General features: G+C 39.9%; 1 protein-coding gene across 1 annotated transcript; it reads left to right on the top strand.

The window, feature by feature from the left end:
• The first annotated feature begins 1632 nt into the window (after positions 1 to 1632).
• Positions 1633 to 2722, top strand: LOC116930091. The gene is made up of 2 exons (XM_032937462.2): positions 1633 to 1927; positions 1993 to 2722. Exons 1-2 carry the CDS (start codon positions 1729 to 1731, stop codon positions 2601 to 2603), a joined length of 810 nt encoding a protein of 269 aa, XP_032793353.2. The 5' UTR covers positions 1633 to 1728; the 3' UTR covers positions 2604 to 2722.
• Positions 2723 to 11712: the final 8990 nt, after the last annotated feature.

Below are 11712 nucleotides of genomic sequence, written 5' to 3'. Positions count from 1 at the left end.
ATCAGGGTAAATTGTTAAATCGGGGCTTACTGGAAAAAAAAAATTTCCGTTCCGGGATTCGAGATTGGCGACCCACCACTCAATGTCTTCACGCGCCTCTTGTGATAAGACACACTTAGTTTTTAAATTCCCTTTTAAATTTTTTGAATTTTTTATGTAGAATTGTTGGAGACGTCTAAAGTGACTCTGCGCAAATGGAATTGAAGGGGTAGCCCAGTTAAGATTGCCTAAAATGGAAGCAATAAACCTCAGGGAAACCTCGGTTTCTAATAAAGCCTGTTTACATAACGCAGTTATTGATTTTACCTTCTGATCTGGTAGAGCGAAAGATAAGAAACAGGAGTTTATTATTACACCTAGATATTCTATAGTTTGAGATGGTACTAAGATAGACTTTTCCCAGTTTATGACAAAACCTAACTCTTGAAACAAGTTAAGAACGGTGTTTAAGTCCTTTTTGGCCCCCTGCTTGTTTTCATTAATAATTAGGATATCATCAAGGTAAATGACAAGTCTGACACCACTCCCTCTAAGCACTGAAATAGGGACCTTCAAAAGCTTTGTAAAAATTCGCGATGCGGAAGCCAAGCCAAAAGGAAGAGAAGAGAACCGATAGTAACTTTCCTCCCAATTGAAACAAAGAAATTTTTTATGGTTTGGGTGGATAGGGACGGTTAAATAAGCATCTTTTAGGTCTAATTTTACAAACCAGTACCCTTCTCTTATGAGACTTTTTACTATCTGTAAACCTTCTATTTTGAAATGGCTATAAGATACGAAATAGTTTAATGGCTTTAGATTTATAATGGGCCGAAAACCCCCCGATTTTTTGGGAATAACAAAAAGTGAACTAATAAATGCTACCTCGTTTAGGCCTACTCTTTTAACAGATTCTTTCTGAAGTAGATCCCTAACTTCTTTGTTGCAGACGGCCTTCATCTCCTCATTCATGGCCACTGGGCTTGGAACTACTGTCTGGATGGGTGTGGATGTAAATTCTATTAGGTGGCCTGACTTAACTAAGGAAATCACCCATGAATCGTTAGTGATTCTGACCCAACCTTCTTGAAATTTCCTAAGTCTGGAACCCACAATAAGTGCAACCGATTCCGATGAAATACCAAGGTTATATAGAAAAAATGGGTATACTCCATTTAGGCAGTTTTCGACATACCGAGAATCCTGTTTGTTTGACGAGCCTCGGTTGTTTCTACTCCCTTGGTCGGTGCCATGTCTGTAGGGTTTTTCTCTAACTGCCATGCGCTGACTGTTCCTAGTTGCTGAGCGTGTCTGCACACCTGACGGGCCGGGCTTTGGAATAGTTGACTCAATTCTGTTGAGCGTTTCATCCTGCTTGGCTTGCTCAAACATGGCATCTAGGAATTTTTGGCCAAACAGATTTTTGATAGTTTCGCCCGAAGAAAAGGCCTCAGGGTTGTCTAGCAGGTGGTCAGCTTTCGGAATGACGGCGTTGAGAATATTATGGCGCCGGCGTCTAGAAATATGGTTAAAAGCTCTGGACCATTGTTAAAGCGCTGCTCTAACGGCCAGTTCCACTTTCGCGCGTATTATGGCGAAATCTACACTTTTTTTCATTAATACGGAACAAATATGATTAAAAATATCAGTCTGACAACACTATAAAAATAATTGCAGACGAAGGGATCCCTAATTGATTTTTCTCAGTAACTGAACGCGTGAGTCCCGTTTTTTCTTCTTTCAATTGAAATGACTAGTCATAAGATATGGAAACGTGATTCCACTTGCAAGGCCCACGCCTTATTAGAGAAAATGTTTTTGGAGAACAAGATTGAGCCAAGTGCCCTTCCCGCATTTGTATATAAGCAGTCGTCCGAGTTTCAAAAATACTCGTTGAATGTGTTCAGAACAGCATTCAACGAGTTAAAAGCTAAATCTGGCCTTGCATGTAAGTAATTAACACTTACTCTCTATGCTTTTTGCATTTATTACATACAAATTAAAATTTTTCAGTGAAGCCATGTAGTCACAATGCAGCTCTTTGTTTTGATGAGGCCAGTGATGTCAGCCCTGGAGTTTCCCTTCATAAACGCGTCAGGCTATTTGAGGGCAAGGAAGAAGGGATGGACGATTTCGACTCGCTTATCGTGCACGGCAATCAACCTGTGCAGATGTCGGTCTATCAGGATCCAGTCACTAGATGTGAAAAACTCGTCGTCGTTGTCGCCCTCATTGGGGGTGTGGATGACGCCAAGTTTTCGCTGGTGGGAGATGGCCCAGGAACTAGGACTGCAAGAATCGATTATTCCTGGCCCGTTACTTCAGTCGACATCGAAGCTATTTTTCAAACAGATATTCAAAGTGGCGAAATTCCCTCCTGTCACCCTTTGATTGAAGCTCATAAAAAAGATCTAGAGAAATCTCGGTCGAGTGTTGAGGAAATCCCCAGAGGTTTCATGGAGTTAACCTTGCCCATTTCGGTGCAAACTGTGGCTAACTCCATATACGTTACGGGGAAAAGAAACAAAGATGGAACAAAGTATCTCGTTGTCACATTGATGGGATACCAGACTGCGTATACAATAAAGGAAAAGGATAGAATCATTGTTTTCAAAGATATGTGAGTCCTTTGTTTATAATTTGCTTTGTCTTTTTGTTATTTTTTTTTCTAATAGAATAAAAATATTTTTCAGTTAATTTTTTTTTAACGATCTTAACTTCTTATAATAATACTTTTACCGCAGCTCCCGGCGGCGCAGAAAGCAGCACAGGAGGCTGAAAATAAGTCCAAATACATCCTGGTGGCATCATTCATACGGAAAGAGAAAGAAAAACTCCGACTTCGAGGGCAAGCATTGGCTGCCCAGAAGACCGTGGTTCAAATCCCGCCAGAATCTCAACCGGGAACTTCAAGACAAAGACCAACCCTATTGGAGAAAATCAATCAGGATATTAGGGCTCAAACAATCCCTAAACCAATTCCAATAGAGGTCAGATCTTCGTGTTAAACTCCCAGGAGAAGATAGGGGAGACTGGAGTAAGCCGGGACGGTTTTCGTTTCCCCCCTATATCTCCCAAACTAATCATTAAATTAATTTATTATTTTGTTTTTATGTATTCCATACGGTAATGTACCCCCCATATTTTTTATATAATTTAATACTAAACCATTTTCCCATATAAGACCTTTAAAGGTTTCTTAGATTTGTGGGAGGAACCTATTTTGAGGGGTAAGTGAGGACACTAGGGTGGGTGGTGAGGGACGTCCTCCGTTTTCGCCTTAAAATTCATTAAAAAATTTTTTAAAAATTGAAATAGCGTCCCACTGCATAGACTCTATAAATTAATAAATGTTTCAATTTGATTATTGTGTTCATAAAAATTTTTTCTTATATGATAAAAAACCCTTATTACAAGATAGGTGGGGGCTGGGCTTATTGTAAACGATTAATATGCTGAATAATCGATTGCTTGTGATCATCGTTGGCGTCATGAGCTCGGTGATGATTGATGGGCTTGAAGGCCAAACCCGCCCACTAATGTCCCATTTTAGTCAAAAACAGCTGTCCCAATTTCCCGATAAAGAGTATTTTTTTAAAACGTTAATATTATCTACAGTAATTGATCGAAAATTATAATTTTTGTTTTTAACAATAAAGAAATGATTAAGCTTCATTTCCATATTAAATTTACATGCTATGTGCGATTATTTTTTTCTATAAACATTAAATGGCGGAGACAAAATTAACTAAAAAAAACCCGTTTTTTTTGTTTTGTTAATAACTAATACAGTTATTGACAAAACTCAACCAAATTTCATGCCAAAGTAGATTGTATGTATGTAAATAACATACTAAAAAAATTTTTAATTTTATTAAAATCTACTATTTTTCCCCCTACTGTCCCTCTTGACCCGGTGTCCCGGCATACTCCAGTCTCCCCTATAGCCGGATAATTCCAGCTGAAAAATTAAATAAGAAACTAGCGCGAAAATTCGCTGGGCACGGGTTGGACACTACCTCAGAAGAAGAAGAAGAAATATTAAAGTCACCTGTATCAGCCTAAAAACAAACTGTTTTTGTTGTTGATTGGAAGAATAATAAATTCAGAAGTTTGTGTTGGAGCTGCGCTACTAGCATTAAAAACGTTTACTAGGCAGTCATTTAACATTTCAGTTAAGATGTTTCTGGATAATAACACTGCAGTTTGCTACATAAACAAATGCGGGGGAACAAAATCTAGAAATTTGACGGAGGTAGCCAAACAAATTTCTGAACGGTGCGAAGAAAAAAGTATCTCTCTATCAGCTTCATTTTTACCTGGGAAGCTGAATGTAATAGCGGACAGGGAATCGAGAGCAAAAACAGAGTCCAGCGATTGGAAATTATGCGAAAGAATTTTTCAAAAGATTTCTTTGATTTGGCCAACTGATATTGATCTTTTCTCATCCTGCTGGAACAATCAGTTAGACAACTTTATATCATGGAAACCCCAACCGTTAGCCTTTACATTTGATACTTTCTTCATCTCATGGAAACCATGGAGAGGATATGCTTTCCCTCCCTTCTCTATTATCCCCAGGTGTCTTGAGAAGTTAAGAAGAGAACAATCCACGATTATACTCGTCTGGCTGGTTTCCAATATTATTCGAACTGTAATGCGATACGCCACGTATTCTGCCACAAGAAGAACGTCTTCTCAGATCAGCGAATGGGGAAACGCATCCCCTCCACCAATAGATCTCTCATCCTAGCCGCCTGGAAGCTGTCGGGGAGGACTTCAGACAGCAAGGCATCCCGGAACAAGTGGTCAACATTTTGCTACCCGGAAATCGTTCCTCCACGGATTCTGCTTACCAAAGCGCGTGGAAGAATTGGTCAAGTTGGTGTCTGGAACGGGATAAAGATCCCATGCAAAATGATCTAGTAGCAATCCTTGAATATTTAACTGTTCTACACAAGGCTGGTAAGTCTTACAGCACTATCAACCTCCATAGATCGATGCTGTCAACAACCCTTAAACCAGTTAGTGGAATTAATCTTGGTTCAGACCCTACTATCATTAAGTTATTTAAAGGTCTGTACAATTTAAACCCGCCGAAGCCAAGATATAATTCGACCTGGGATCCCGAAACGGTCCTTAACTACATGGCACCTCCAGAAGGTTGTGATGACCTAGACTTTAAGAAACAATCAAGGAAGTTAGCGACTATGTTGGCCATGGTCACATTGTTAAGAAACTCAGAAATAGCTTCAATCGCTAAGAATTCTATTTCCTTTCTATCTAATTCATCAGTCGAATTTTGCTTAGATAAACCAACTAAAGCCCAACACAAAGGGCCAACGCAGAAACTGTGTGTGAAAGCAAATGAAGACAGGAACCTTTGCCCAGTTCATGCACTTCACAATTATATTTATCTTTCAGATAGCCTAAGAAATAATCAAAACTCGCATTTTCTTTTCATAGGTTTGGTAAAACCGTTTAAATCAGTAACTGGAAACACAATAGGCTGCTGGATTAAATCCTATTTGAAAGAAGCCGGAATTGATACGAAAATTTTTTCCGCCCACTCCGCGAGAGGGGCATCGGCCTCTAAAGCCGTTGCGAATGGAATGTCAGTAGATTCAATCATACGCATAGGGCACTGGTCGAATCATTCCACCTTTCAACGCTTCTATAACAGAGAGACCCCATCAAATACAGGCTCTCTCTCTTTGGACAATTTAATTTCACATTCAGTTTAAGAGTTTTTTTCCGTAAAGCTTTAAAATCACCCTTAGGGTCGCAGCGTAATGTTTTCATATAATTTTGAATTGCTTGAGGGATCGTTTACGATCCCGATTAGCAATTGTAATTATATGGAATAAATGAAGAAGAGACCCTAAGGGTCTCTTTTATCCCACCCAACATCCACCCTCACTCAGTTGCTTCGATAATAAAAAAAAAAACAAAAAACAATTTTGAATGATTAATTAATTGTCTTTTTTACAGTGAAAGAGGCAGAGGTGGAAGGAGTTCCTATGGATATACTTCCACACCGAAATAAAGAATGGAAGCAGTCTCAAGAATATATATATAAATATTTCGCACTTGCATCTACCTTTGGTCGCTAAAATTAGTCTGACTAAGGGGGCGGTTTCTAGACCGCAAGTTAAAATTTTGTAGCTGTGAAGGGCTGGGAATAAATTCGTCTACACCCTTAGGGTCTGTTCTTCATTTATTCCATATAATTACAATTGCTAATCGGGATCGTAAACGATCCCTCAAGCAATTCAAAATTAATTGATAACTATTTAGTTACTTGGTCGCACAAATGGCTGTTGTAAATCCCTTAGTTGTGGCTTTGCAGAACCAGATGCTTGGAGGTATCGCTCCATCCCTGCCTTTCTCAGTTGATAGGCAGATTGAACGGTACATGGATGCAGCAGGAGTTGAGAGGGATGACACAGGGGTTGCCTTTGTGGCGCTGTCCCATGCTCTCTCAACCCTTCTACCGGATTGTGTTTCGGACATGTCGCCGCAAGTGTGGCAGTTCGAGTTTGTGCCCCAGGCTGCAGCGCAGGCTGCTGCTGCACCTGCTGCTAGGGCTGGAGCTGCTGCTGGAGCTGCTGCTGATCAGTATGCACTGTCAGTGGCTGGAATCGGGAACATGCCCGTTGCTGCAACTGATATTAAGATTTTCTTGCGGAGCGTGCTTGCTTCCCTTGATCGCATTGTGATGTGGCTTGTGACCCTAGCAGCGTGTCATCAAGTCTCATCACTCAACGCCAAGAATGTTTCTAGCTGTTTTAAGCAATATTCTGATGTTAAGATAACAGGGGCTTCCCTCATGCCTCTGATTAGGTATGCAGCCGGGCGCTTTGCAAGGCTTGCCGCTGTTAATGATATCCGCAACTTGATTGGAGACTCCAAATTTGTTAGATATCATACTGGATTCTCAGCTACGGCGGAAATCATCTATACGATGTTCGAGACGATGGGTTATTTGAGGGAGGATATCATCGGTAACGATGTTTATAATGTAGTTATGAACTCAAGACACTCATACTGGTCAAGGGAGCACAACGAATTGATCCCTATTAGGCTCAGAGGGGTCGCAGCAGTGTGGGCCAAAGTCTATGGCAAGGATTATGGAGAGTGGAAGCAAGGAGAGGCTGGGTTGAACTCTCTGGCTCCAAATGAGTTGCTAATGTGGAGATCCATCTTTACAAAGATGAAATCTTTCGCAATCAACCAGGATCATGTGAATGAGGCTGAGGATGAAGGCCAGCCCGCTATATTGATTCCAGTCGGGAAGAGGTTTCTGTAACCCACTGATGGACGGGGGAAATAACTCTAATCAGGTGCCCTCAGGGGGGATGGCTTTTGCTGATTGGTTGGATCTCATGGAGAATAGTCTTAGTGACCTTACACGAAGGCTATTTGGAACTTCTTCCCTGAATACCTCTGTATCCAGTTCATCAACTATTTTCCATACTCCGACTTCTCTCCTGCTCCACGTCTCGCGCCTAACTGCCGGTGTCTTCTTCCCCAACGAGTCTCGATGGTTCGCCACCTAGCGGTCGGGATGGAAACTATCCGTTCCGCTACAATAGCCAGGGGAAAATTAGTGAAGGATACAATGGGTTCAAAAAAACACTTCGTGTATTTTTGGGTCCGTCAGACCAAAGTACTGATTTAATTCAGCAAAGAAGTATATAATTGTGTAGAAAATTATCTATTCTTTAACTCATTTTTCAAAATTTTTGTCAGACGCCAAGAGCTAGATTTTTGTTTCAATTGACCCCGCGTTTCAATTGGTCCCATACTCCCCACAAAATCAGTACAAAACTAAAAGTATCAGGCGCGATTCCCACAATGATCGTTATATTTTAGAAAGAATGATGAAGATTCTGTAATCTGTATGAAAATTTAGATTTTTCCAAAAAATGGTGAATTTGATTTTAAAAAATGATTTATTTTCGCATAAATCAAATCAAAAATCGCAAAAATTAAAAATGAATTAAATCAAAATCAAAATCCAGAAAAAATGATTTAAATCGCGATATAAATCATTTGTGATTTAATTCGCACTAGATTTTGACAACACAGAAAAGAATGCCTCACCCGCCCCGAATGGATTTTCGGGGCAGGATACGATTTACGTGCCATTAATAATATTAATGGCTCTAATAATATTACTTCCCGGTAGATGGGGTCAAAAGTATCTTGTATCTTTTTGGTAACTTTGGCTAAAATGGGCTTACCCTAAAGATAAAGATACTTTTTTCCCCCTAAATTTTTACAATATTCAAGATACAGAAAAGACATCAAAAGTATCTTATATTATCTTATCTTATTTTTCCTAAAAGATAGGATCCACTGGTTTACTCATACTCATAGCATATCATGAGTATGCTATGAGTATGAGCAAATCCAGAAGGATTTCTATAAATAATAAGAAAAAAGAAATACAGTTACAAGATATTCAGAAACCGTTTAGAAAATCTTTTCTGTTTATCAAAAATGCATACAATTTCTTCTTTTTTTGTATAAACAAAGAAAACGATATTTTCGGCAATGTAATTTTCACAGATTTCAGTTATGCATTAAAATAACTTTTTTGAAGACTGATCAGATCAGGCATCTACGAAGAGATTCTTTAAAGAATCTAATATCTAATATCCGGTAAAAGGGTTCCGAAAGGAGATGGAACAGCACAAATCTATCCGCTGGTTAATCCTCTTCTTCCATGTCGTACGCATGCGTCAACTCTAGCCCTAGCAACTGATGCAATTAACAATCCACGTGAAAACCATATTATGGGTGTGAAAGGTTCTTCTATTCTTTTCCATCTTCCTGGTTTTAATCTCATATCGGGGCTGGTTCCAGATTATATGCACTGTGTAAGGAACGGTCAGCCGCGTTCCTTACATCCCTTTCTCCCTTCCCACGCTTACAACCCTTTTCCCCTCTTCCACCGATAGGTCATCTACCGATGGCTCCGGCCTTCAATCTCCCTTCTGCCTGGCCTTCAAACGTGTGAATTCTCCACATAGGTGTTACATTTACACACAAAATATTAATTCCCTTTGCGACACCTAACCCTAAGTGACCTTGCTCCTTCGTATAAATGTTGCCCTTTTCCCCGATTGTCAGTCAGTCTTCAGTCAGTCTTGAGTCAGTCTTGTGTCAGTCTCTTTTGCAGTCTTCATCAGTAAGTCTCTTTAAATCGGACTCGTCTTGTTAACTGTTATCTCGGTCTTTGCCAAAAACTCTGTGCAACAATAAACTCATCATCATCACACACAACTATTCCCCATATTCAATATTAAAAGTAAGGAAAACTATTTTCATTCCCCGTCCTTACATTTGGTGACAGTGAACTTCGTACCCTGAACCCCCGAAAAGACTTTAACCAGTGCCACGTTAACCTAAAGTAACATTTTAGCACCATCCATCCGTCACTGAAAAATTAATTCAAAATGCAAAAAACTATCAAGATAAATACGACGATGCTTAAGAAAGTATGGAACGAAAAAATTACACGTCAATTGAAGAAATTTGGAAAAATTTTGAGAGACATTTCTACAAGTAAGTTTGAAACTCAAGTTCCTACACAAGAACCTGCTATAATCATCAGTGCCAAACAAACGCACGATAACACAAGCATAGGCACCAGCGAAGCTTTTTCCATCACCATTGAACTTCCAACAATGATAGGAGATCAATCCTCAAATGAAGCCTCTACAAAATTGGAGGAAAACGAATCTTTAACAAAATGCACTGCCTTAACGGTTGTTCAAGAAGATTTAACAGCCATCTCTTACTACCAAAACGAGGACCAAGTCTTCCCGAAGAATATCAAGATAAATAGCCTTTTTTCGTCAACTGAAAAAATTCAAACACATTGCCATCGAGAACCGAGCAATATCAAAGATACTACCTATTCACCAACAAATACTACCTTAAAGTGTTCGGCTCTTTGTTTTACTAGAACAACCGCTTCATCTGCTGTTAACTTCAGACCATCAGCATGCATCAAAAAGCAGTTCAACAACCTCCTTTCAAACACCCTGATTAACTACATTCTACCAAAATATTGGGAGCAGTTCATGAAATTTGAAAAGTGCCTTACAGCTTTAAAAGGCCACTACAACAGCATTCAGCGATTCAGCGATCCATTATGCCACCCAAGCCCCAATGTAAAGATGAAAAATACCACTTAAATCCACCACGACGACGTCACCAACCATCTCCAACAGCCGATTCTTGACCAAGTTTTCGCCATTCTCATCGTACTTCCAAACACAATTTACTATCACCAACATGTTCATCAGCACAAGTGACTCAACAGCCACCAAGGAAAGAAGATTTATCCACGGATATTTGACCCATCACGGAAAGGAGATTCACCCACGGACTATCGATCAATGCATTTACTGTTTCAAATGACTTCGCTGAGATCACCATTCTTTTTCTAATTCCCTTGACTATTTTATTTTTTACAACAACCTAAGCCTCAAAACTAACTTTAAAGGTCTAATATCAAATTTGGTTTTCATCGGTGCACAAAAAAAAAATCTTCAAAAATTATATACAATTATCCTCCGCCAGAAGGAGCGCATCCCTCATTATCCTTCGACTGCCGCGAGATGATGTACTAAGAAATAGACATTGTCCCAGTCGCCATTCTCCCCTTTCTGACAGGCAAGGTGTACTAGGTTTAGACACCCCCTCTCAGCCACAAGAGCTAACGAACTGAAGAAGACGTCTGAATCCGAAGAGACCACGTCGAGTTCAACGCTCATGCATCTACGGACATTTCAGCCCTGGACCTGCCTATGTTACAGACGTTTCTGGCATTACAGATACCGGGTGGATCTCCGCATTCTTGGACCTCTGGATTCTCGCCGCTGCGGAAAACACGTCCCCTCTTCAAAAATTTAAAAAAATGTTGCACCTTTGAATTCCCGATTCAGATTTGACCTTATATCTTTTTATAGATTGCGGGACGCAATCTTTCGGCACGGTATGTTATGTAAGGAACGGTCAGCCGCGTTCCTTACATCCCTTTCTCCCTTCCCACGCTTACAACCCTTTTCCCCTCTTCCACCGATAGGTCATCTACCGATGGCTCCGGCCTTCAATCTCCCTTCTGCCTGGCCTTCAAACGTGTGAATTCTCCACATAGGTGTTACATTTACACACAAAATATTAATTCCCTTTGCGACACCTAACCCTAAGTGACCTTGCTCCTTCGTATAAATGTTGCCCTTTTCCCCGATTGTCAGTCAGTCTTCAGTCAGTCTTGAGTCAGTCTTGTGTCAGTCTCTTTTGCAGTCTTCATCAGTAAGTCTCTTTAAATCGGACTCGTCTTGTTAACTGTTATCTCGGTCTTTGCCAAAAACTCTGTGCAACAATAAACTCATCATCATCACACACAACTATTCCCCATATTCAATATTAAAAGTAAGGAAAACTATTTTCATTCCCCGTCCTTACAACTGTTTGTTGTTGGGGGTAGTTTATCAGTTTTTGGATTTGTGGTTAAATGCAGTTGGTAAAGCTTATTATATTAAAAAAGCATCATTTATTGACGAAATCTTACTAAACATTTTTCCACCAAACGAAATTCGACGAACACCCAGATCGGTAGAACAAATATCTTTGTGGAAGGCAAGTGAGTTACGAAATTGGCTATTATTCTATTCCCCAGTTGTATTATACTTTCTGCCTCCCTATTAAAAAAGG

The sequence above is a fragment of the Daphnia magna genome, linkage group LG8 (assembly GCF_020631705.1).
Source record: "Daphnia magna isolate NIES linkage group LG8, ASM2063170v1.1, whole genome shotgun sequence".
Lineage (NCBI taxonomy): Eukaryota > Metazoa > Arthropoda > Branchiopoda > Diplostraca > Daphniidae > Daphnia > Daphnia magna.
The sequence above is the reverse complement of the archived record's forward strand: the minus strand, read 5'-3'. Positions and strand labels throughout refer to the sequence as shown.